This window comes from Nannospalax galili, unplaced genomic scaffold (genome assembly GCF_000622305.1).
Source record: "Nannospalax galili isolate Female #2095 unplaced genomic scaffold, S.galili_v1.0 scaffold98, whole genome shotgun sequence".
In the NCBI taxonomy this organism is placed as follows: Eukaryota; Metazoa; Chordata; class Mammalia; order Rodentia; family Spalacidae; genus Nannospalax; species Nannospalax galili.
Window position 1 is genome coordinate 346,537 of NW_008342013.1, and position 26,772 is coordinate 373,308.

Here is a 26,772-nt window from a genome sequence, read left to right on the forward strand (position 1 = left end):
TTTTTAACAGTTGCATTTAATGAAGGTGATTTCTTTTGTGCTTGGACAAAAAGGTTTTATGTAGACATTTATATATATAACATAATATATTTATAAAATCTGATAAGCTATATACCATTGTGTGGCTTATCATTGTAACATGGACCAATGGTTTCTTAGATTAAAAAAACAAACTCCCAGTCCAATTTTATAAATGTGGTGCTAGGTACTGTGGAATCAAGGGGAAGTGAACTGAAAAAGGAATATTTGTGGCTTTTATAAACCTCTTTATAACAAGGGGAGTTTATTATCATGGGAAATAAGTCTTAACGCAATAAGAAAAGAGAAAAGAGAAGATGCAAACCTAATTCTAAGAGAACCGAAGAGAGAAAAGTCTGCAAATAAATTCTGAATTGCTTCTGTCAGTCATGTGCTCTGTTGTAGTAGCGTAAAGACAGGAGAAGGCAGCCTTATGTGAAGGAGCCTTATAAATCCATCTTTTTAAAGCCGTTATGTGTCTGTAAGGCATCATTTTAAAGCAGTCACTTGTGTTGAGTACTAAGTATAAAGTGGGTAAATGATGAAATCACCTGGATTATATGCTCATATTTTTAAATATTATGCATTTAAACACAATGTTATGTTCCTAATAGAATTTGAAGTTGGAACTACATTAAAAAATTTGTTCAACTCAGGTTGTTAAGGATGGAGGCAAACATAGAGGCAATTCTTTTTTAAAAAATTTTAAAATTTAGTAACCACATGATTAGAAGAAGCATTTCACTACAACTTTAACATATTCAGTAACACATTCCAGAGCAAGGATACATCTCTTTCAAAAGTGGCTGTAAATATTTAGGTTCACAGTTGAATTAATACAGTTATACAATATTGAACTCAGTATGAACCCTGTAAGACATAAAATAGAAGGAGTTTTTACTCTTTAAAGATCTCCATTTCATTTAAAAATATTTCCTATTTTTGTTAACTGATTTCTTTTGTTACTAATACTTAAAAGTACAGGACTTTTGTCCACTAAGCTGTTTCTAAGATGAGTGAATATGCTTTGTTATTCATTCCTGGACGAATAAGAAAGCTGGTATCTTATTAGGGTTTTTTTTTTTTAACTTTTTTATTTTAAAATTTTACATGTATGAAGGTTTTGCCTACATGTATGTAAGTGCACCTGTGTCATGCAATGTCTGTGGAGGCCAGATGAGGAGTGTTGGATACCCTGGAACTAGAGTTACAGATGGTTGCTAGCTGCCGTCCTGGGAACCAAACCCGGTTTTCTGGAAGAGCAGCTAGTGCTCTTAACCATTGAGCCATCTCTCCAGCCCCTTATTAGTGTTTTTAAAATTACATTTATTTATTTTTTATTTCTGTGTTGGGGCACATGTGGAAGTCAGAAGACTTCTTGGGAGTTGATTCTGTTCTTTCACCACATGGGGTCTGGGGATTAAACTGAGGTGGTTAGGCTTGACAGCAAGTACCTTTACCCACTGATCCATTTTACCAACCCTCAAGTGTTTTTATACGTTAATATTTTCCTAATGGGACTGAAAATCAATGTAATCTTAGGGCTTCTGTGAAGGTAGAATTCAGTGGATTGGATCTCTCTTATCATGTTAGGTATTTGCTCAGTTCCCATGTTCTAAGTTCTAAGGTGTATTAATTTTGCCACTGAGCAGTTATGTTTCCTCCTGTGCTCTGCCATGTGCATGGAAAGTAAGGGGATTCTTTGAAAACAAACAAATGCCCTTCAAACTAGAATGCCTTAAGATTAAAACACTATGTTGTATACTATATAGGTCTTTTTTTTTCTTGTTCTTGTTCTTTTTTTTTTTTGAGACAGGCTCTCCCTGTAGACCCAGCTGTCTTGGAACTCACTAGGTAGACCCAGTCTGGCCTCGAACTCACAGAGATCTGCCTGCCTCTGCCTGGGATTAAAGGCATGTGCCCCCCATGCCCGGCTTTTTTTTTTTTTTTTCTTAAATAGGTCATTTTGGTAAAACATTGTGACGTGAAAGTAAAATGGGAGAAAATGTGTGAGACTTTTTTGAAAACTACAACATTAACGTTCAATAGTAGGGTTTATATTAGTGAAAATGTAAATGGTGTGCTTACGTATAGTTCACATTGGCTGGGGAGATACCTGTCAGACGCCCTGATTTTGATCCCCCACAACCTAAGTAAAAAAGCTATTATAAAACTTTGGAATAAGCTTGTACAAGTTGTTGGAGCAAATGTAGTGTGCAGACTGTCTCGGTGTGCTTGCCTAGTTCTGCTGCTGAACTGGAATTGGCAGCTCAAATCTGGTTTGTGATAAAGTACTGTGCAGCAAAGGGCTGGGCAGGAGCAGCTGCTCTGCACTGTTTACTTTGACGATTGAAAACTCACTTTCCTAAGGGTAGTAGGTTATCTAATTGGACTGAATATAACCTAATGAGATCCAAATCAGATTAAAAAGGAGCTAGATTAACTCTTAGTATTTACAAAATTAAAAGTCTCTTGGCAGTGTTGTAATAAAAGAGCATGGCAACCATCCTATAAACGATAACGTTTGCGTTACATAAAGAATTATATATGTGATTTTATAGGATCTACAGAAGTTTGTTGTTTTCAGTATTAGGTAACAGATACAGTATAGTGCAATACTTCGTTACTGGCAAAGCTATATGTAGATAACCAACTTGTATATACTTAAATTTATGAATTTGGGCTGTATGTGAATTTTAATCAGGATTATATTATACTTTCTGCCACTACTCTTGTGATTCTGTTAGAATTAAATACCAGTGGCACATTTTATCACTGTCCAGGATTTTTTTTGGTGTGTGAATTGAATGTTGATGTTACTTTAGCACCCTCTGCTGGATATAAGAATTAATTCATCAGACCGGAAGATTTTTTAAAACTTGCGAGGGCATTGATTTAATTATGTTTATCAAAAAATAAAATAAAATAAAATAAAAATCCCACCCTTGGAAGGTATTTATTTAAGATTTGAAGATATTTTATTATCCTTATGGATTTATTTATAATTGTAGCAATAATAGACAATGTATGAATTTTCTTTTGGGCATTTTATTTAAAACAGGAAGAGATGTGAAAATAAAGATGTTATCTTTAGCTTATTATTTCAACCCACTTAGTTTTGGTCTGGCATGGAAAACCAGAACCTCTTCCTGAGTTTTTGAATGGAAACTAGATAATTAGTTCATTACCAAATTGTAGTATGTACAAAATAAATGAAAATATTTTGATGCTTTTAATCACAGAATCACAGAATATTTTGTATTTTAGTAAATTATGGGACCGAGGAAATGGCTCTTTTGGTAAAGCGCTTGCCTTCCAAACATGAATGCCTGAATTGCGTTCTCAGAACCCACATAAAAATGTCGGACCTGAAGCTGTGCATTGTAATCCTGGTACTGTGGAAGAGGAGACAGGAGACAGGCAGATTCCTAGAACTTGCTGGCTATCCAGCCTAGCCTAGTTGGACAGTTCTAGGCTAAAGAGAGATGATCTAAAAAAAAAAAAGAAAGGTAGATGGTGCCAGAGGAACAACACTGAAGGTAGTTCTCTGGTTCTGTGTATGTGCACACATGTGTATTTGCACACACAAATGCACCTGCAACATACACAAACACATAGTTAAAAAGGCCATTATTTTTATAAGGAAACTTACACATACACTTTTTGGCACCCGGGAAGAATACTTACACGTTGTTAGACTGATTATATTCCTCTGATTTCATTCTTCTAGTCTCAATGCCTATGAACTATTTTCCTTGTGATTAGCTAGCCTTCTGCTTTATGGAATCTAAAATGAACATATTGGATACTGAGAAAGCCAACATTAATTCTTTAAGGTCAAGAGTATTATATTGTAGGGTTTACATAAATTTTTTATTAGTGTATGTTTTCCCAGGTTATTGTTTGTTGTAGTTTGCACTGTTCATTAGCATTTCTCTGCTCTAGTATGCACTATGATTTACACCCACACCCCCCACGGGTCTCTTGTTCTAAGGATATAAGTCAGAATTTGGAGTGTACTACTTTTAGACAATGGGAATTGTTTGTTAGTGTTGTCAGTTCTTTTGTATCATGGTTCTTCCTCTTAGGGATCTATCTATCTGCATCTATCTATCTGTCTGTCTATCTAGCTATCATTTATCATCTATCATCCATCCATCTATCTATCTATCTATCTATCATCTATCATCTATCTATCTTCTATCATGTATATATATCTATCTGGTGGTCTTTTGCTATAATCACTGTGTAATTGCAGAGTGTTTTTGTTATCTCAATAAGAACACTTTGTGTCCCTCTGCAGTCAGTGTCAGTTGCCTTCCCCCTTTTCCTTCTTAGTCCTTGGCAGTCACTATATACTCTCTGTCTCCATGGATTCGCCTGTTATTGACATTTTATATAAATGAAGTCATACAACATATAGTCTATTGTATGGGACTTCTTTCACCTTTTTTTTGGCCTTTTTGAGACAGGGTCTCCCTGTAGCCCCAGCTGGCCTGGAACTTGCTTTTGTAGACCAGGCTGGCCTTGAATTCACAGAGATCCACCTGCCTCTGCTTCCGAGTGCTGGCATTAAAGGTGTGAGCCACCACACCCAGCTTTCACTTTTTGTTTAATGAATGTTTTTAGGATTTATGCCCATTTTTTTCTGGCTGACTAATGTTTCATTTTGTGGGTAGCCCACATTTTATCCATTCATCAGTTAATGGAGTTAGGTCCTTTTCATCTTGGTTTCTATTATGAAATATATTGCCATGAACATTAGGTATGTTTTTTATTTGAGCATATGTTCATCCATTTTTAGTATTTATGTAGGAGTAAAATTTCCAGGTTACATGGTAACTCTGTTTAACTTTTTGAGGAACTGCTAAACTTTTTCACGGCATCTAAAATACTCTTTTACATTTACAATAGTAACTTATGAGATTTCCAGCTTTTCCATATTCTTGCCAATAATTATTATTTTTCATTAAAAATTATAGCCATTCTAGTATGTGTTAAGAAATATCTGTTTGTGGTTTTGATGCACATTTCCCTAATGATTAGTGATGCTGTACACCATTTCAAGCACTTTTTACCATTTGCTATCTTCTTTCAATGTCTTAATGTCTAAGTTGTATATTCGGAGTACGAGATGATTATTTCATATGTGACTAGTCTTTGATAGAAGTTATTTTTATTCTTTTTAAAAAATTTGTTTTCATTGAATTTTTGTGTATTTAATACAGAGTATATCAAACTATCTTAATCATCTTTATACCCCTGTCCCCACTAGCACCCTCCCATAGCCCCCCAACTGGAACCCATATACTCTTCCTTCTGTGTTAAGGCCCACTGTGTCAAGTCAGTGTCCCCAGCTGTTCCCAGCGCTAGTACATCCACTGAGGTCTAGTCAGCCTATCTAGAGTCCCTTGTTTTAGGAAAATCAGTTCTTCCTCACCTACCAGTAATCAGTAGCCAATATTTCTTCAGCTAAGATTGGGGTATGCTGTTCATTTCCCTAGTACTATGCTGGGTTTTTATCTGCCTGAGTTTATATATTTGTGTATGCTGACACATTGACATAGAATCATTTCAGCAGGGTCCCAGGAGCTTGTAGGACTCTATTGCCATATAGTCATGCACCTCCTCCCTAGCTCTTACAATCTTTCTGCACCCTCTTCTGTGATGGTCCCTGAACCCTGGATGGGTGAAGTCTCATATAGGAGTCCTGTCCAAGGACCAGCATGCTGCAGACTCTTAATCTCTATTGGCCGTTTGTGACCTTTTGTGTTCCTGGCCCTCTGTTGCATGAGGGAGCTTCATTAATGAGAACTGAGAGATTCATCAGTGTCCTCTTCTTTACCCCTGTTTTATGTTCCATGAGCCTTAGGTGTAGAGGTTGCATTGTAGATGTGTCACTTAGACTTTGGCAATTAATAGACAATGTATGTGACCAGTTGTGGTGCTTGGTAATAGTCTCCGACTGGTGTAAAATAAGCTTCTTTGATTAGTGGTGACTGGGTTAGTTGTCTGTAAATATAAGGATCCATATTTTATACATAGTAAGAAACTAGTCTGGGGGTGTGGCAGTCTTAGTTTTTTTTTTTTTTTCATTCTTTGAGAATTTCATTCATACATACAATATATTTTGATCATTACCACCCCTCCATCCTCTGGCATTCTACCCTCCAACTCCTCCTGGGTTCTCCCCTATGTCCCCCCTCCCAATTTCATGTTCTCTTATTTTTTTATAACCCACTGAGTCTAAAATTAGGGATACCCACATGCACATGGGTGTGAAATCAGTCCCTGAAGCGTGGTCAGCTTACCCAGGGCCATACCCCTTCAGGAAACTGACTCTCCTTCCCCCAGCAGCCATCAACTGCTGACAGCTCTTCAGTTGTTGGGTGTGTGTGGGAGGATGGGGGTGGACTTACTCATGCTGGACTGTTGACTGACTTGATCTTGTGCAGGGTCTTTGCAGGCAACCACAGCTGCTGTGAGGTCATGAGTATAGTGGTCCTATCATGTTTAGAAGACATTGTTTAGCCCTGGTCCTTCCCAGCCTTCCTTTAGCTTTAGGGGGAGAAAGTGTAAAAAAGATGCCCCATTTGGGACAGAACACTCCACAGCTACTTGTTCTCTGCACTTAACAAATTGTGGGTTACTGTATTATTAACTGCTGTCTACCTCAAAACAAAGCTGCTCTGATAGGGACTGGGAGTTGATCTGATCTTTGGGTATAGAGAAGGCCATTTGATACTATGTTAGCTTAACAAAATAAAGGTAATAGGTTCTCCTCTAGGGCCCATGAGCTCCCCAACCATGGGTTCTTGGACAGGTCGACTGTACCAGGCATGTATTTGACAAAAGTTTTTAATTTTGGTGGAGTCCAGTTTATCTTTTCTTTTGTTGTTTGTGTTCTTAGTGTTATGCATAAGAATCTATCACCGTGTCTGAGATCAAGAGTTACTTCTGATTTGAGAGTCTTATGGCTACAGCTCTTATGTTTGGGTCTTTGTACCACTTTGAATTGGTTTGAATTTATTTTTGTATATAATATGAGGTAAGGGGTTCAACTCATTCTTTTGCATGTGTATATCCAGTTTCACTTTATTTAATAAAAGGATCATTTTTTTCCCTATTTATGGTCTTGATACTCTTGTCAGAAATCTGTGGACCATGAGTTCTTAGGTTTATTTCTGGAGTTGTACCCCCAACTGATCAAGATCAAGCTGTTTGTCTTTAGTCCAGTAGCACATTGTTTTAATCACTGTAGCTTTGTAGTAAGTTTTATAATTGTGAACTGTGTCTTCCAACTTTAATCTTCTTTTTCAAGATTGTTGTTGGGGAACCCTGCTGTTAGGGTTGTAGTTTCTCCATGTCCGGATAGCTGTGAGCAGCTCGGCGCCTGATGGAGAGACTCCCCTTTTCAGCAGGGGGCCTCCTGTTCTCTTCCTGGCTCACCTTGAAGTGCCGCCACAGATGCCTTATCTGAAACATGACCTCTGGCATAGAAACTACCAGGTTTTTTCTATATGGTAATCAGGCACTGTCTGACAGCCTGGAAGATAGAAGCCTACCGCCACATGTAAATAAAGCATACTATGAGCACCTATTAACTGAGGCTTTTGCTACTGCCTCCACACTATAAATCTTCTAGTTTTTCCCCTAATAAACGGAGCTGTGTCACTGAACTTGGCTGGAGCTGTATCACTGAATTTGGCTGAGCTGTTTTCACTGTGTCTGGAGCTGTGTTTCATTGCACCTGGGACCAGCCTGTGATCAGTCTTCCTGGAAGAGCTGCCTTCCGTCAACACTCACTCGCCGCTTCTGCGTTCGATGTTCCTGCTCTCCCCGCCCTTGTGGGTAGGTGGCCAACAACCCACGAGCAGAGGGAAAGCCTCCGGCAGCTAGCCCGAGCCTCCCGCAGCTTGGCACAGAGCCCACCCGCAGCCTCCTGCAGAGCCTGCCTGCACCCACTGCAGCTGCGGAGAGAGAGAGAGACCTGCCGCCCGGCAATTGTCACGTTAATTTCGAGTTGTCTTTAATAAACAGCATTGTATGACTTGAATCCTATCATTTTTTTCTGTCTCTGATGGTGCAATTGCTTTTTCATATGATAGTCAATAACATGCTACAGGACTAGCATTCTGTGTGAAATAATATTTTGAGTATATTTAATTAAAAAATTTTATTTTGTGTATAAGTGTTTTGCCTACATGTATGTAAGTACACCTGTGTCCTGCAATGCCCACAGAGGTAAGAAGAGGGCATTGGATTCCCTGGAACTGTAGTTAGGATGGTTGTTGACTGCTAGGTAGGTACTGGGATTTGAACCTGGGTCCTCTGCAAGGCAGTCAGTGCTCTTAACTGCTGAGCCATCTTTCCAGCTCCCTGAAATATTTTGAGAAAGGTGGAAAGGAAGTCATTGTACATGCTAGGCAAGTGTTCTGCAGTGTCTGATTTGCTTTTATTTGTCAGCAGTTTGGGCAGGAATTCAATTTGATCCTCCCTTCTCTTAATTTTTTCATTTTTAACAAAATTATTCAATTTTATATGTATAATGTATTGCCTTCATGTAAGTGTACTCATGTTATGCAGTGCTCACAGAGGCCAGATGAAGGCACCAGATCCCCTGAACTGGAGTTATAGACTATTCTTAGCCATCATGTTGGTCCTGGGAACTGAACCTGGATCCTAAGAGCAGCCAGAGCTTTTTAACCATTGAGTCATTTCTCCAGCCTCTCATTTACTTTTTATAGTTGGGCATAAATGACCTAATTCATCCTAATAATTTTTGTCATTGAGAGCAGAAAGGCTGCCATAGTGATGCCCCTGTGCTGGTCTCTCAGCTTCAACAGTGATCATATATGGTCAGTATTCACACCAGCTTGAATCTTTGTAATGCTAATCCAGATATATAATTTCATCTTTGAATATTTGTTTGCATTTCAAAGAGACAGAACATTTAAAACATAGATATCAGTTGTGCTTAAAATAATATTCATTAGTTTTATCAAAATCCAAATTTTATCATTTCCTGTTTTTTGGAGTGTTTTGAGTCTTCACATTAAACTATGACTATTTACTAGTTTCATTTTTGAATGGAATGCTTATTTTTCAAAAAAATCTAGTAGTATAGTATATAAATGTTAAAATTTTACCTTTAAGAAGATTATATGGGGCAGATGAGATGGCTGATCAAATAAAGGCTCCTGCTGTCAAACTTGAGGACCCGCGATCAATCCCTGGGACTACCATGGTGGAAGGAGAGAGCCGATTCCCATAGGTTGTCCTCTGACTTTCAGAGTGTAGTAGCTGTGCACACATTTACACACACACACACACACACACACACACACACACAATAAATGTAATAAAATATTTTTAAAGATTATTTATACTAATTTAAAGTACTATTTTCTTTTTGATTTCAATTACCTTTAGGCTTCACATTTGGAGTTACTGGCTTCTGTCCCTGGAAACTATTTTCTAGTGTAAAAATTGTTAAGAAATATTGAGAGAGGGGCTGGAAAAATAGCTCAGTGGTTAAGAGCACTGGCTGACCTTGCAGAGGAACCAGGTTTGGTTCCCAACAGCCACATGGTGGCTAACAGCCAACCATAACTCCAGGTCCAGACGATCCAATTCCTTCTTCTGACTGTCTTCTGACTTCTGTGGGCATTGCATGACATGGGTGCACCTTCATACATACAATAGATTTTTAAAAAGGAGATATTGATAGTGTAAATAAAGCAAATAGCTCAGCATACAAAAGCACTTTGTGAATCGAGTGTTTGTGAAACACAGAATGGTGAACTCTGTAAGCAGAATGAGTCCTTGTTACGAAGGCAGTAGCGGACTGTACCTAGACCGGCCAGTCAAGCAGAGGGCACGCTTCGCTCTTGTGCTGCACTCACTGTACTTGCCTTCATGGGACATGCGGTATCATAAACTGCATGTTTTAATTTATGCTTCTACTTTTTATGAGCCATTACTGTCTCTGTCTTTAAGCAAAAAGAAATGGAAGGAAAATAGAGGAAAAGTCAATTAAATTCAGCATTAAAAACATCATATTGGGTTAAATGAGTAAATATAAGGAATATTATCTTTTGCCCAGATTTTTTCTAGGAAAGAAAGTAAAACCGGTAAAACTCCTGTCTCTGTCACCACTAAAGCGCGTGCATGTGGCAGACAGGGCTGTATGTAGCAGGTTTGACTTTTCTGCTGTTATCCTGAGATATGTTGGATGTTCCCTTAATCCTCCCGTCCCTGCTCGCAACAGGCCTTCAGGCCCTCAGTTCCTCCTTTGAGACTAGAAATTCAGGGTTTCTAGGTGTTACATTTTCTCCACAACAGTAGCATTAACAATGACAGCTCTTAAATTCTGTTTCTGGCCAGAAACTGAGTCTTCCCAGAAAAAAAAACTGATAAATTAGAACTTTATCATAATGAAAGGTTTTGCTTTCTGAAAAATACTGTTAAAAGAATGAAAAGACAAGATGTAGATCAGGAGAAAGTGTTTGTAGATCACGAAACTAACAAGAGACATATCTAAATGATGTAATGAATGTTAAAAACTCAATAACATGAAAATAATTAAAAATGAGGAGAGCTGAGAGTCAAGTCAGTGGTAGAAGAACTGTTGCAGAAAGAGTAGAGTACCTATAACCAAATAAAAGAAGTGATGGTACAGAAAACGTGCACGGCATAGGTATGGGAAAACATTCTCAGTGTCAGTGGTCACTACATAAATTCAGATTAAAACTAAATGAGATACTATTACACACCTATTTCAATGTCTAAAAACCCAAAACTAAAAGATCATGCCACATGCAGAGACAAAGTGGAACAACAAAAAAAAAAAAAGGAAGATTTTGCACATTGTAAATTGGAACTACCACTTAGAAAACTGGCAGTTTCTTAACGTACTCAATACACTTAGATTTGAGCCAGTCACTGCACGCCATTATTTTTCCCGGAGAACTGAGAGTGTGTATCCATGCAAAGACTTGTGTGAAAATCTTCATAGCTACTTTATTTGTAATAACCCAAAGTAGAAACAAGTAAAATGCCCATCAACAGGTAAGCAGAGAAACCAGTTGGTGTAAACATAATGGAATACTTTTTAATAATAAAGGGAATAAACTACTGATATATGCAGCTATATGAGTAGAGACATAAGCCAGTTGAAAAATAATTGGATGACTCAGTTTATATGAAATTACAGAAAATGCAGACTGCTTTATAGTGACTGAAAGTTGACTGGTGGCTACTTAGAGACTGGGATGGGACAGTATGGAAGAAGGTGTTAGGAAGGAATACAGAGAGTCTGTGGTGAAAATGCTCCTTATCAGAGTCATGGCAGTGATGGCATGGGTATATATGTGTTAAAACATAGAATCGAATACTTTCAGGTTATTATATGTAAACCGTACCTCAATAAAGATTTAAAAAGCAGGCTTTAGAGCATTCTTCTTGAGCATGATTTCTACACTCTCCTGCAAAGTATGAAACATGAGGCCAGACAGGCGAGTCTCTGCTGTGTCTGCTTTTGTACTGCAGTGGAAGAATGCAGTGTTTGTGACAGAGCTTTCTGTGACTATAATGGAATAATACATGAAACACTTAACCTTAAAAGAGATAAGGTTTATTTTGCCTGTAGTACTAGGAATTGGAATGTTGAGGAAGCAAGTACCATCCTGGGTTCTTGGCCATCCTGGCTATATAGTGAGATCCTTTCTGGAACATCAACGACAGCAGCAATGTCCTAGTTTGCCTTCAATTTCTGTGACAAAGCACTCTGACCAATCCCAACATAGGGAGGAAAGGGTTTATTTGGCTCACATCTACTGGGTCACAGTTCATCACTGAGAAAGCCCAAGGAAGGAACTCAGGGCAGGAACCTGGAGGCAGGAGCTGAAGCACAGGCCATGGAGGAACGATGCTTACTGGCTTGCTCCCCTGGCCCCTGCTCAATCTACTTTCTTATACTATACAAGACTTCCTGTCCAAGAGGTGGCACTGCCCACAGTGGGCTGGGCCCTTCCACATCACTCAACAGTCAAGAAAATGCCCACAGCCATGGCCACAGGCCAGTCCTATGGAGGAAGTTCTCCAATTGAGGTTCCCTCTACCCAGGTGTGTCAAGTTGACACTAAAACTATCCAGCACAAACAAACAAACAAAAAAATGAAGCCGCAGCTTAAGCTATCTAGACTGTTAATTGCAATTCTGTAATATAGTGATCTCAGTGTAGTTTTAATGCTATTGTTTATGCATTTACACTTACTTTGTTTTTAGGCAACTGTTCTAAGAGTGAGGAAATTAGAAGAAAACATTGAAGCAGAAAGAGCAGCACATTTGGAATCAAAATTTAATTCTGAAATTAGTCAGGTAAAATGTGAACAATTATTTTTGGTATGATTTTTCTTAAGTGATAACATCTAGGAAAACATTACCATTTTCAGAGAACTACAGTGTGTATTGAGGATGGGCAACGTATTGTTATGGCACTTATTATTGTACTTAGGGTAAGGAGGCAGTTGAGGATATACTCTTACTATTTGAGATATTGGTACACCTCAGGCCAGGATGTTACCACTGTCTGCTCTTACTAGATCTTGTCTCTTCTATGACTGCTTTTGTACTGCAGCAGAGGAGTACAGTATTTGTGCCAGAGAACGAATGGCCTGTGTATTAGTCAGCTTTCTGTGACTATAATGGAATACATGAAACACTTAAGCTTAAAAGAGATGAGGTTTGAGGTTTGGTTCATGGTTCTGAAGCCCACAACTTGGGTGACCTTATCTCTTTGGGCCTCTGGTAAGGCATCGCCTCATGGTAGAAGCACACCTCTCATTTTTAGACAAGAAACAGGGCAAGAGAGAGGCTGAAGCAGGATCCCACAGTCTGTTTTGAGGCCACAATTCCAGTGACAGAAGGACCTCCCATTTCTGTCTCTTAAAGGTCTATAGTATTCCTAACAATGCTATTCTTGGGACTAAGTTTTGAAAACTTGCACATTTGGGGACATTCAAGATCCCACTTGGGAGGCAGAAGCAGGTGGATCTCTCTGAGATTCGGGACAGCCTGACCAAAAAAAAAAACAAAAGAGGAGGAGGAGGAGGAAGAAGAGGAAGAGGAGAATGAGAAGGAGGAGGAGGAGGAAGAGGAGGAAGAGGAGGAGGAGAAGGAGAGCAGGCGCACAGATGTGTGCACATCAGCACAGTTACTTGTTTTTAGTTTGTGTGTGTAGTGTCTGTGTATATATGTGGTGCCCATGTGTATAGTGCCTGTGTGTGTGTGTGTGCCTGTGTGTGGTGTCTGTGTGTAGTCTCTGTGCATATGTGTGGCATTCATGTGTATAGTGCCTCTGTGTGTGTGTGTGTATGTGTGTGCGTGTGTTTGGTGTCTGTGTGTGTAGTGTCTGTGTATATGTATGTGTATCTGTGGTATGTGTGTATGTGTGATAGCACCTTGAGAAGCATAAAATATTTACTATTTGGATCATTGCAGAATACTCTTTTGACCAGAGTATTTTTTTCTTTCAGCAATGGTGGGATTGAGTTTCTTTTTGGTAGCATTAAAAAAATTAACCTTATTTGCTGAGTGTGTATCTGAGCATTCACATGTAGTTTCTTAAGAGCTAAAGGTAAAAAGGTAAACTCCTTTTGGAACTTACTTTCCATTATCAATACTATATATGTTTATGTTTATATGTGCATGTGGAGGTGTGATGCATATATTGGAATATAAAATACTAAAATTCTACTGGAGTATAATAATGAAATGATTAAATCTAAATGGAGGTCCCCAAAGGAAATTATCTTTTTTTTCTAGGCTTCACAAAATGAAAAAGATTTTTTAAAAATATATTTTTTATTGAGCTTTTGTAATTTCATAGAACAGTTCTTAATCAAATTTAGATCCCCTTCCCCATCCATGCTTCCCCACCCCCCACCAAACCTCATGTATTCCTCCATCACAGATACATAAAGGGTCTTTGGAGGGATGGCTGTGCAGGGAGGGTCCTAGCAAAGACACAGTAGGTATGATGGCAGCATGATGGACATGATGGAGTTCTGAGGACAAGAGGGAGGGTTTGGCTAGAGAGGACAGGGTCTTAAAGGGCTTGGGGCCCACAGTGGGAAGAGCAGCCTGGAGGTGCTGTCTATGGGAAGGGCCAAGCCAAGGTGTCCCACTAAATTTTTGCCTTCCTCTTCTCTGTTTGACCTGCCCTCACTTTTTTCAGGGTCCCTTGCTCAGGCGCTATCAGACAAACCACATAACATATTTTTATCTGAATTTTTCATTTTATATCTTGGGTAGGGAGGAGGGGAATAGAGGAACTTAGAAACGAACACCTGACACTTAGCACCCAGCTCTGTGCCGCTCTGCCCACCATTCCAGATCATTTCTGTGCCTGCCCATAATCTCTGTTAACTTTCACCCATGCATCTTGGGCCTGCAGTCTCGCCCCAGGTCAGTAAATGCCCCCTCTCTCATGGGTGAGACATCAGGGCCGTCTTTCTCTTCACGCCTGCCACAGCACACCATCCTCCCCCCACTTGCTTGGGTCCCAAGATGGTGCCCAGAAGCCCCTCCCTCTGTGGCTAACTCCACAGTCAATTTTCTGCAGCAGGCCCTACCCCTTGGAGGAACCAGGTCCCTGGGACACACAAGGACAGGGTGGGCCTGACACTGGGGAGAAGGAAAAGCCTGCCTGTTTGAGGAGGAGTCTAGGCCATGGACAGGATAGAAGGGCAGCTGATGTGGACAGTAGATAAGGAAGTAGCTGGGTCATCCGACTCTACTGCTGGTTTGCAAGCCGCCTCCACTTTTCTGCTGCCCAAGAGGCCCTTCTCTAAAGTTGGTCCTTAATGCATCAGATTCCACTGAGATCCAAACCTAGACCTGTGGGCCACCTCAAGCGCAGAACTGTCAGGACAGAGGGTAGAGACACATATATAGACCCCCTTCCCCTTCCATGCCTCCCCCCATCCTCCCACCAAACCCTATGCACTCTGCCATACATGTTAAGTCCTATACATTCAGGTATTTGTACTTAGATGTCCTTCAGTGTAAATGCATCCACTGGAGTCTGATCAGCCCATCTAAGGATCATATGTAAGTCATACGCTCCCTCACTCAGCAGCAGTCAGTCTTGAATAGTTCTCAGTCTATTTCTGGCCCTCCACCTATTTCTCTCCTCCCCTTTGGGCCCTTGTTTAATTGAGTTGACATGGGTCTTGTGCTCGATGTCACCATTGCTACAAGTTCTTGTGTGCAAGCTTCTGGTGGCCTGGAAGCCTCTGTTTCCCTGTGTTCATGAACCAGCCCTGGCTCTTACAATCTTTCCGCCTCCTCTTCCACAGTGGTCCCTGAGCCATGGGTGGGTGAAGTTCTGTATAGGACTCCTATCCTACACTCTACAGTCTCTTATTCTTTAACACTTGGTCAGTTGTGGCCTTCTGTGTGCACTGCACTTTGTTGTATAAAGAAGATTTACTGGTTAGAGTTGAGGAATGCATTAGTTTTCTCTCTACCCCTTATTCCACTATGTTCCCTGAGCCTTAGTTGTAGAGGTTCAACTGTAGATGTGTCCTCTACTACTGGGCATCTCTCAGGTGTGTGTTCTTTGTGTCATACCAGATGTGCAGTTCTGAAGTAGCCTCCATCTGTTGCATAAAGAAGCTTCTTTAATGAGTGGTATACAGTATGCTTGTCTGTAAATATAAGGATTGATATTTAGCATATAGTAAGAAGTTTCATTTGTCTTGAGCTATGAAAGAGATAGGGTTTTCTCCAGGATCTATGTTCTCTCCTGTCCTGTGTGTTTGGCTGAGTTTACAGTGCAACCCATGAGTTCCCTCCCATTGAGAGGGCTTTAAGTCCAATTAAATAGCTGTTGATTGCCCTCCAGATAACAGAGCCACTACTGTACCAATAGAGGTTATTTGCCATGCTGGTCATTATGGTTGTTATTAGGCTTTAGGGCTGGTTGGACCATTGATTGTCTTTCTTCCTTGGCAGTTTGCATATCATCATCTAGCATTATTATAGCCAAACTTCATTTAGAAGGCTTTTCAGTCAGTTCCTGCTCCATTGTTTCAAGTCCTGTACCCTAAGTATGTCCTGTTCTCAACAGTAGGGTTTTATCTACTAGTTCCAGGAGATAACCAAGTGGTTTGGCAATATCCTGTTTTATTTTGGGAGTCTCCTGAACCACCTTCTCCAACCACTCTAAGGGAGGTCTCTTCTGTCTGGCACTGTGTTCCTTGCCAAGCAGCTCCCAGGTACACATATGCATTAATGTTCAGACACTGTATGTGCATTTCTCGTAGGGTTTGGAGGGCATCACTTTTCCCTCTAGGCTTCCTAGTCCCCCAAGATTAATTCATGTCTACTCATTTTTCTCCCATCTGGCCTCCCTCCCAAGTCACAATGTCCCTATTATCCCCATCCTCCCCCAATACCATTTGACGCCCACCATCCTCCCTCTCCTGACTTCCCTCCCTCCCCCACACCATGGTCCCTTGCATGTCCCTCCCTCCTCTCCTCCCTGCCGAATACTCTCACTTTTTCCCACCTCCCCCTGGTACCATCTGTTCCCTACTGTCCCCTTTTCAGGTTCTTTCTTTTCCTTCACCTCCATGTGTACTTTCCCAATGAAAAGGAATTTTTAAAAGAAGTAAGGCCACAGCATTTTAACTAGGAGTTAGATTACTACTGCCTGTGAACTAATTCTGATCTACAGCCCATTTTTGTAAATAAGTTTTATTGGAAGATAGCATACCCATTTGTAGTTGCTTGTCAAGACAGAGATCCAATGTCCCACAACCTAAAGTATTTACTCTCTGGCTCTTAACAGAAAATCTGTTGACCACTCTTCTAAACAAAGAGAAGTATGAGTAAAGCCAGTAAATAAAAGTGTGCATGTTATTTTATAGAATACTGTAAGAATACTGTAAAATGAGCCAGGAGTGGTGGCGCACGGCTGTAGTCCCAGCACTTGGGAGGCAGAGGCAGGCAGATCTCTGTGAGTTCAAGGCCAGCTTGGTCTATGTAGTGAATTCCAGGTCAGCTGAGGCTACAGGGAGACCCTCTCTCAAAAAGACCAAAAAAATAAAACAAAACAAAACAAAACCCTGTAAAATGTAACATGGTGGTGCTTAGGGAGATGTTTGATGATAATATTGGATAGATGTGATGAAGGCTTATTAAAGTCCTTTTTCATGATAAGGAACTTGGACTCATTTGATATTGGCAGGAAGCTGCTGTGGGCACTGCTTGTTACATATTAAATGCTCAATAAATGTTTATTAAATATTCCTTCATTTGATCTTTGTAGAGGCTCTGTAAAGTTTAGACATTCGTCTTTTTTCTTCATAGTTTAAAGATGAGAAATCTCAGGTGTTTGAATAGTAATATGCCCAAGGTCACATAAGTTAATTTGTTGAGCTGGATTTCAAAACTGAGTTTTATGAACAAAGCCCATTTTCTATTTTGTGTGAAGCATTTCTTTACCCCCCTCCCCCTTAAATTTTTTTTAGCAGACTTAAAAAAGTTTCCTTTATTTTTATTTGTTTAAAAAATATTTTATTTATTATTCATATTTTATGTGTATGAGGGTATTGCCTGCATGTATGTGAGTGCACCTGTGTCGTGCAATGCCACAGAGATTAGAAGAGGGCCTCAGATTCCCCTGGAGCTGGAGTTAAGGACAGTTCATAGCCACCATGTGGGTGCTGGGAATCGAACCTGGGTCCTTTGTAAGAGCAGTGAGTGCTCTTAACTGCTGAGCCATCCCTCCAGCCCCAATAGTCACACATTTCAAAAATAAAAATAAGATGTGAGGATTGATAATTCTTGGTTCTCTTCTTCCCCTCTTTTCCTTCTTCTCCTTTGCTCATTCTTGTCTTTCTCACCTAACTTTAGCATTGTACATGCACTGATGTGGACCTTGTGGTTTGCAGTATGAGCAGCACGTTGTTCTGTAATTACATAGACAACTACTCAGAAAGACATCTCTTTAAAAGTTGTTTTGGGGCTGAAGAGATGACTCAGTGGTTAAGAGCACTGGTTGATCTTGCAGAGGACCCAGGTTTGAATCTCGGCACAAACATGATGACTAACACCCATCTATAATTCCAGTTCCAGGGGATCCAATGCCCTCTTCTGGCTTCCAGAGGCATTGTACAACATGGGTGCACTTAACATGTGTAGGCAAAGCATCCATACACATAAAATAAAAAATAATAAAATATTTTGAGTTATTTATAATTTTTATAGCTATATATCCTCCTTTTGTTTATTCATTCTGCTGTTATTAGACACTGGAATCTAAATTTTAAGGTGTCTTATTGCGCAAAATCTCAAATAGTTACAAAAGTATACAGATCATTGAAATGAACTTCACCCAGTTTCACATCTACCTCAAGCCAATTGCATTTTATCATTATCCCCTGCATTGTCCCACTTCCAGATTATATTGAAGGAAATCCAAGATAGCAAGTCACTACAATCATGAATATTTCATTTAAATAGTATTTAATAATAAAGGTTCCTCTTTTTTTTTTGGTCTTTTTGAGACAGGGTCTCCCTGTAGCTCTAGCTGTCCTGGAGCTCACTATGAAGACCAGGCTGGCCTTGAACTCACAGAGATCCGCCTGCCTCTGCCTCCCGAGTGCTGGGATTAAAGGCGTGCGCCACCACGCCCGGCTAAAGGTTTCTCTTTTACAGTAAACTCCAGGTATAAATATATTTTTAAAGCATATTTTTCTAATTTTAAAATTACATTATTTGTGTGTGTGTGTGTGTGTGTGTGTACATGTACATGTACATGTACATACCATGGTGCCATGTGGAAGAGGTCAGAGGACAACTCAAGGGAGTTAATTCTCTCCTTTCACCATGTGGGCTTTGGGAATTGAACTCAGGTCATTAGGCTAGTTGGCAAGCACCTTCCCCTCCTGAATGGTCTCACCAGCCCCTTTTAAGCTTATGAAGATATTCATGTCATAATGTTTTGTGTGAGGACGAATATTCCCCTTTAGTTTTCAAAAACTACTTAGGATGGTTTATACGAGATGTGAATGAGTTAAAAGGCCAACATTAGTTTGATGGGACAGGTAGGTGATCTGTACCAGTGTCTGCTTTTCTGTAGCACAGTTCTTTATTCTTTTGTTCTTTCTATGAAATGTGTTAAGAGAATTAGCTGTCTTTTGTTTATTTTCTTTTTAAATCAAAACAGAAAGAAATGTTTGGACAAATGACAATCTATTGTTGATGAAGTATTCTACTCAGTTTAAGATGGAAACCAGCATTTCTTAGCCTTTTGAAATCATTTCTCTATCATTTGGTAGTTACGGATTCGAGACCTCGAAGGAGCTTTACAAGTAGAAAAAGCCAGCCAAGCAGAGGCTGTTGCTGATTTGGAAATAATCAAGATTGAATTCAAAGAAGTTGAAAGTGCATATGAGCGGGAAAAGCATAATGCACAAGAAAGCTTTACAAAGCTAAGTTTGTAAGTATTTTACAGCAACTTCTGAATGTTCCTAAAGGTTTCATGAGTGCTGCCTAAGCATGAATATGTGGCATTTTATATATGACTCCTATTAATGTCAGTCATAGACCTGGAGGGAAAGGGCTTCATGAAACATAAGATACTTCCTGGTAAAGGTAAATGTGGAAATGTTGTCTTGGATCTTGAAGTATTTTAGGCAGTCCCAGAAATGAATTTATATATTTATATACTAGAAAGTAAATGTAGTAACATATTTGGATTATATTTATTAATATAGCACAATATCTTTAAACACCTAGATTCCTAGGCCACACGGGGAGAGAATGCTTGTGATTTTCTTGAACTGCAGAAATAACAGCAGTAACAGCACTAACAGCAGTAACAGCACTACTAGTGGGAAGCACACATTGTGGCTCACTGTGTAGATGGCACTAAATAATTTCATTTAATTAATCTAACACTCTATACTCGTTCAAAAAAAAGGTAACTACTCTTTTTTTTAATCCTAGAATTTTGTGTGGCATATGTATGTGTATGTGTTTGCATGTGTATTTGGAAGTTAGGGGTTGGTGGTGGGTCGACTCTACCTTTTTCTTTTTTTGAGACAAAGTCTCTCACTGCATCTGGAGTTTACCAATTCAGCTAAACTGACCAGTCCACAAACTCCAGAGATCCATGTTTCCATTCCCTGAGTGCTGGAGTTACAGACATGCACTAGTACATTTACATAGGTGCTGGTAATCTGAACTCAGACATGTAATTGGGTGGGTCTATCATCATCATCATCATCATCATCATCATTAATGTGTATGTGTATGTGTGTGTCTTTGTGTATGTATGCTATGTTTATTTAGGTGCCCACAGAGGCCAGAAGAGGGAGTCAGATCCCCTAAAATTTCAGTTGCAGATGGTTGTAAGCCACCAGACATAAGTACTGGGAACCAGATGGGTTTTCTGGAAGAGCACTAAGTGCTTTTAACTGCTGAGCTGTCTCTAGAGCCTGAAAATTGAGTCTTCATGAGAGAAAGGGCATATGTTCACAAGTTGTAGTCAGAATCTTTTTGACTCCCACTGATTTTGGCCTTTGCTAGTTCAAAAGCCTTTCATCTTGAAAATTCTATGAAATCCTATTTAAATTTAATTTAAACTTCTTTAACATGTTTCAAAAAAAACCCAGAGAGTAGAAGTCATACTGTTATTGGTGTGTGACATCATAACTGGTTGGCACAATATTAGAATTATATATTTATCTGTAATCCATTTTCTATTTATGACAGATAATGGTTTTCTGTTTATAGTGCCAATTTAAAGAATCCTTTAAAATAGTTAGCTATTATATGTGTAACAAAAATTATTAAAAAAGGTACTTGAAAGATCGAAGTTTAAAAAAATATAAAACTATTATGTATGATTGCTTTTAGTAGTAATGCTTATAACTTGTTTGCTTTGGTGCTAGAGATTTAACTAGAGCCTTGTGTATGTTAACAACATATTATGCTGATAGGCTATACCTTAGATTCATTAATGCTTATAACATTTAAAATTCTAATTCTTGTTTTCTTTTTATAGTAATGGTGATCTACAGCTAGGCAAATGTCTTCTACTGAGCTATGTCCCTAGCCCTATTCTTCTTTTTGAGACAGAGTCTCACTGTGTAGTCCTGGCTGGCCTAGAACTCGCTGTGTAGACCAGGCTGACTTTTAACTTAGAGAAATCTGCTTGCCTCTGCCTCCTGAGTGCTAGGATTAAAGGCATGTACTACCACACCTGTTCCCCTATTTTCATGTTGAAAGAGAGTACCAGTAAGTTGCCATGCTGGCCATAAACTATTCATATAATCTAGCAGGTTTTGAATTTGTAGTCCTGCCTCCACTTCCCCAGTCACTGGGGATTATAGGCATGTACACTAAGCTTATCTTAAAATGTAGTTCTTCTAAAATCTTTTTTTTTAACTTTATTTATTATTGCTGGGAGTCATGTTTGTGGACATCAGGGGATGACTTTGGGGAGTCAGTTCTCCCCTTCCACCTTCGTATGAAGTCCAGGTATTGAACTCAGGTTGCAGGGCTGTGCAACAAGCACTTTACCTGACAGGCCTCCTTATTGGCCCTTAACTGAATTGTCTTGCCTTCACTAGTTTCACATTCCTAACTAGTATATGTTGGTCTAAGGACATATCTCATTTCCTTTGAATAATTTGAATAAAATTTGAATCTACACATGTAATATATTTGAATACATTCAAATATTACTCAACTATGCATCCAGATATATAGTATAGAATATACATATGAAGGGCTTTGTGAAATGTATAGTGAGTGTGTTTATTGTTGCTTTGGTGTAATGATTAGGGATTACAAGTAAATCTGTAAGAAGTCAGACTGAGCTTTTAATAATTAAAAGATTTTAAACAATGAGCTAATAGACATCTTTGGCAAACTAATGAGTTCCTTGCCCTGGCAAAACTGAAGCAGAAGATTGTCTTTCAAGGGTGTAGAAAGAGAGTCTGTACAGGTGGGACTGGAGGACTTTAAAGAAACCTGCTCTAAGAGTCTTCCATCTGTGTACTTTTGTAATTGGACTTCAAAGCAAATTCTTTCCTTAAGCTTTCTTTTGCTGTTTGTTCTTTGTATTTTGGTGTTTGGAAGTTTTGCCCAAATTGTGCATTCTAATGAGCAACAACTGACAATTCTAAGCACTAGTTACTTATCCCAACAAGTAGTAGCTAACAGTTTTTAGTGCTTTTATGTAATGACCCTCTTATGGTTTAGATATGACGTGTCTCCGAAAAGGCTCATGTGCTGAAGGCTCAGCTCTCAACTAATGGTGTTATTGAGAAATGAGGTTCCTGGGGGCTTTGATTACTGATGGATTTGCAATTAAATGTCATTATTGGGAGGTGGTAGAAACTAGGAGGTTGGCTCTTATTATAGGAAGTAGGTCGCTGAGGGTGTGCCTTTGAAGGGTGTAACCTGCCTCTGTGCTTTCTCAGGCTCTCTGCCTCCTGGCTGCCATGAGGTGAGTAGCTTTATTCTACCACATTCTCTTCACTGTGGTATTCTGTCTTACTTTGGGACCATGACGCAAAACTTCAAAACCATAAGCCAGAATAAATCTTTCTGCTTTTTAAAAAATATTAAAACTTTTTCTTTACATTTTTATTTTGTATGTATATATGCATGCATGTGTGCATGTATGTGCCATGGGACATATGTGGAGGTCAGAGGACAACTTGCAGATGTTGGTTCACTCCATTTTACATGTGGGTCCCAGATGTCAAACTCAGATCTTTGGGCTTGGTGGCAGGTGGCTTTACCTGCTGAACCAACCTTTTGGCTCTTTCTACTTTTAAGTTATTTTTATTATATATTTTATCACAGTGACAAAAAGTGGCAGCCCTTATTTATTTTTTATTTCCATATAATTAAGCTATAGTAATACAAGTTAATAATAATAATAATAAATTAAATAATTAAAGCCCTTGTACTCATCTCATTGATCGTTCCTATAGATACTTTTCCTTATCCCACCATTCCCTTTTCTTATACATAAGTTTGTTACTCATCTCATCGTTGACCACATACCTGCCAAAAAGCCTCTTTGTTTATTTGGTCTTTTTGAGACAGGGTCCCCCTGTAGCCCCAGCTGGCCTGGAGCTCGCTATGTAGACCAGGCTGGCCTTGGACTCACAGAGATTCGCCTGCCTCTGCCTCCGAGTGCTGGGATTAAAGGCGTGCACCACCATGCCTGGCCCAAAAAGCCTCTTAAGGGAGAAAAGATTTATCCCGGCTTACAGTTCAGGTTGGAGAAGGCATGGTGGCAGGACAATGCCTGTCCATGGTGGTGAATTTTGAGACTGCTTGTTCATATCTTAGTGGGCCAGCAAGTGGAGGGCTCAGGCCGGAAGTGAGGCTGGGCTATAACCCTCAAAGACCACCGTTCAGTGACCCACTTCCTTCAGCTGGTCCCTGCCTCTCAAAGTTTCTACAACCTTCTAAAACACCAGCTGGGGAACAAGTGTTCAAACACATGAGCCTGTGGAGGACATTTCACATTCAAATTGTACAGTGAATTATTTCATTTTCTACTTGTACTTCTGTTCTTATCTTTTAAAATTTTAATATTTTAAGTTAGCCTACAAAATAGTGAGTTCCTCCCTCACTGGAATAATAACTTTTACTTGACAAAAAGTCAAGTGCTATATTAAAAAAATTATTTAGTCTTTGAAAATTTCATACATGTATATATCTTGGTAACATCCACCCCACATTCTCCCCTCCAACACTGCCTAGGAATCCCCATCTTCCTGTCCCTCCCAACTTCATGTCCCCCCTTTATAATTATTTTTAATATTTTATTTATTTTTCTAATTTTATGCGTATGAATGTATTGCCTGCATGTATGTAAGTGCACCTGTGTCCTGCATTGCTTGTGGAGGTCAGAAGAGCATGCTGGATCCCCTGGAACTGGAGTTATGGATGGTTGTTAGCTGACATGTGGGTGTTGGGGATTGAACCCATGTCTTCTGCAAGAGCAACCAGTATTTCTAACCACTGAGCAATCTCTCCAGCCCCTAATTATTTTTTTTAACCCATTGACTCTAATTAGTGCTGCCCATATGCACATGGGCATGGGGTCATCTCCTGGGGCATGAGTGACCTTCCAGTGGCCACACTCCTTAAAAAAGTGACTCTCCCTCCTCCATTAGCCATCACCTGCCAATAGCTTCTCAGGTGGGAGTCAGGCCTAGGGATTGCCTCACCCACCCATACTGGAATTAAAAAGGTTTTTTTGATTTATTTTTATGTTTATAAGTGTTTTGCCTACATGTATGTAAGAGCACCCGTGTCATGGAATGCTCGTGGAGGTCAGAAGAGGGCATCTGATCCCCTGGAATTGGAGTTATGGACAGTTGTTAGCTGCCGTGTGGGTGCTGGGAACTGAACCCAGGTCCTCTGCAAGAGCAGCCAGTGCTCTTAACTGCTGAACCATCTCTCTAACCCTCCACACTAGATTTTTAGTTGGCTTGATCTTGTGCAGGTAACCATAGTTGCTATGAGTTCATGTGTGCTGTAGCCATGCCACATGCAGAGTACAGCATTTCACAGCACTCCTCCCCTTCCTCCTCTTACATTCTTTTTTTTTTTTTTAAATATTTATTTTTATTTTATGTGTATGAGTGTATTGCCTGCATGTAGGTAAGTGCACCCCTGTCATGCAATTTCCATGGAGGACAGAAGAGGCCATCAGATCCCCTGGAACTGGAGTTATCGACAGTTGTTAGCTGCCATGTGGGTGCTGGGATTCGAACCCAGTTCTTCTGCAAGAACAGTCAGTGTTCTTAACTGCTGAGCCATCTCTCCAGCCCCTCTTACATTCCTTACATTCTTTCCACCTCTTCTTCCATGATATTCTCTGAGTCTTGATGTTTTGTGTGTGTGTGTGTGTGTGTGTGTGTGTGTGTGTGTGTATGTGAGTGTGATAGAAGTTCTATCTATAGAGGAGCACTCATAGTGTGTGTGTGATAGAAGTCCTTTATATAGGGGAGCACTCATAGTTTTGTGTGTGTATGTGTATGTGTGTGATAGAAGTCTTATGCATAGAGGTGCACTCACTGTGTGTGTGTGTGTGTGTGTGTGTGTGTGTCTGTGATAGAAGTCCTATGTGTAGAGATGCACTCAAAGTTGCTTATTCTCAGCACTTTGAGCAGTAATGTTTCTCTACATTAACTACTACTCATTGCAATGAGAAACCTCTCTGACCAAGTGTTCTAGTTTGGTTTCTGTTGCTACGATAAAGCACTGACCAGAACCAACTTGGGTAGGAAAGAGTTTATTCTATCTTACACTTCCTGGTGACAATCCATCATTGGGGAAGCCAAGGAAGGAACTCACGGCAGGAACGTGGAGTCAGGAACTGCAGCATAGACCATGGAGGAATGCTTCTTACTGGCTTACTTCCATTGGCTTGCTCAGCTACCTTTCTAATAGAGCCCAGACCCATCTGCCCAAGGATGGCATGCCCCACAATGGGCTGGGCCCTCCTACACCAATCAGCAATTAAGAAAATGCCTCATAGACATAGACATAGGTCACTCTGATTTAGGAAATTACTCAATAGAGATTTCCTGTTCTCAGGTATGTCAACTTGACAACTAAGATTAGCCCCATAAATCTATGGATGTACATAGAGATATTTAAAAGGCAGCTCAACAACATAATTTGGAAAATAATTATGAATAGGTTCTCCCCTAGGGCCCATGATTTCCCTAGCCATGTGGATTTTTGACCATGTTTTCAGTGCCAGGCATGAATTCCCTCCTGTGGAGTAGGTCTCAATTCCAGTCAAGACAGGGATCAATTACTTCCATGAATAGTCTTAACACTATTGCTCAAGGGGCATAACTTAACCTGGCAGGTCAGAATTATAGCATGCAGGGTACAGCTCTGGATAAGGCCATTAGTGTCTTTTCTCTCCCAACAGTCTGAATAACACCTTCCAGCACTCTGAAATCTAGGCACGAGGGAGTGTTTCCTGGTGAGTAGTCTGTAACCAAAGTGTGTGGTGTCTTCAGCAGTAGGGTTTTACCATCTTATTCTGGTGGGCTTCAAGTATTTGGCATTTTGACCCCAGTTAGTGGTGCTGTTTTGGGAGGTCTTAGAAGGTGTGGCTATGCTGGAGGAAGCATGGCACTGGGGGCGGGCTTAGGGAGTTCTTAAGCCTTGCCAGATCTCCAGTGGCTCTTCCTGTGGCTGCTTGAAGATGTGAGAGCTTAGCTTCTGCTCCTACTCCAGCCACCTCTGCCACCATGCTTCCTGCCATGATGGACTCTAATTCCCCTGGAAATGTAAGCTAAATAAACTTTTCCTTCTGTAAGTTGCTTTGGTCAGTGTTTTATCATAGCAACAGAAAAGTAACTAAGACATGTACATACATACCACATTTTCATTATCCTTTGGTGAGTTGATGTCCAGTTAGGTTGATTCCATTTCCTAGCTACTGTGAATAGAGTAGCATTGAACAGGGATGTGCAGGTGTCTTTATAGTAAGATAAAATCCTTTGGGTACACTCCCAGGAGTGGTATAGCTGGGTCATATGGAAGATCTATTTTTTTGAGAAACCTCCAGACTGATTTCCAGAGTGGGTGCACTAGTTTACACTCCCACCAGTAGTATTTACACGTTCCTCTTTTCCTACCTCCACATCAGCATTTGTTGCCCTTTATATTACTGATGATGGC

The 26,772-nt window shown here is 39.9% G+C and overlaps 1 protein-coding gene across 2 annotated transcripts in view; it reads left to right on the forward strand.

The window, feature by feature from the left end:
• Ccdc171 (coiled-coil domain containing 171) overlaps positions 1 to 26,772 on the forward strand; it is a 484,039-nt gene that overhangs the window by 91,067 nt on the left and 366,200 nt on the right. Inside the window, exons 8-9 of one of the 2 annotated variants that reach the window (XM_029565763.1) lie at positions 12,307 to 12,399; positions 19,371 to 19,531. In XM_029565763.1, the coding sequence (XP_029421623.1) occupies positions 12,307 to 12,399; positions 19,371 to 19,531 (254 nt within the window). Of the gene's footprint in view, positions 1 to 6,928; positions 7,097 to 12,306; positions 12,400 to 19,370; positions 19,532 to 26,772 lie in introns of those variants that run through there. The other variant, XM_029565764.1, reaches the window with a different exon arrangement.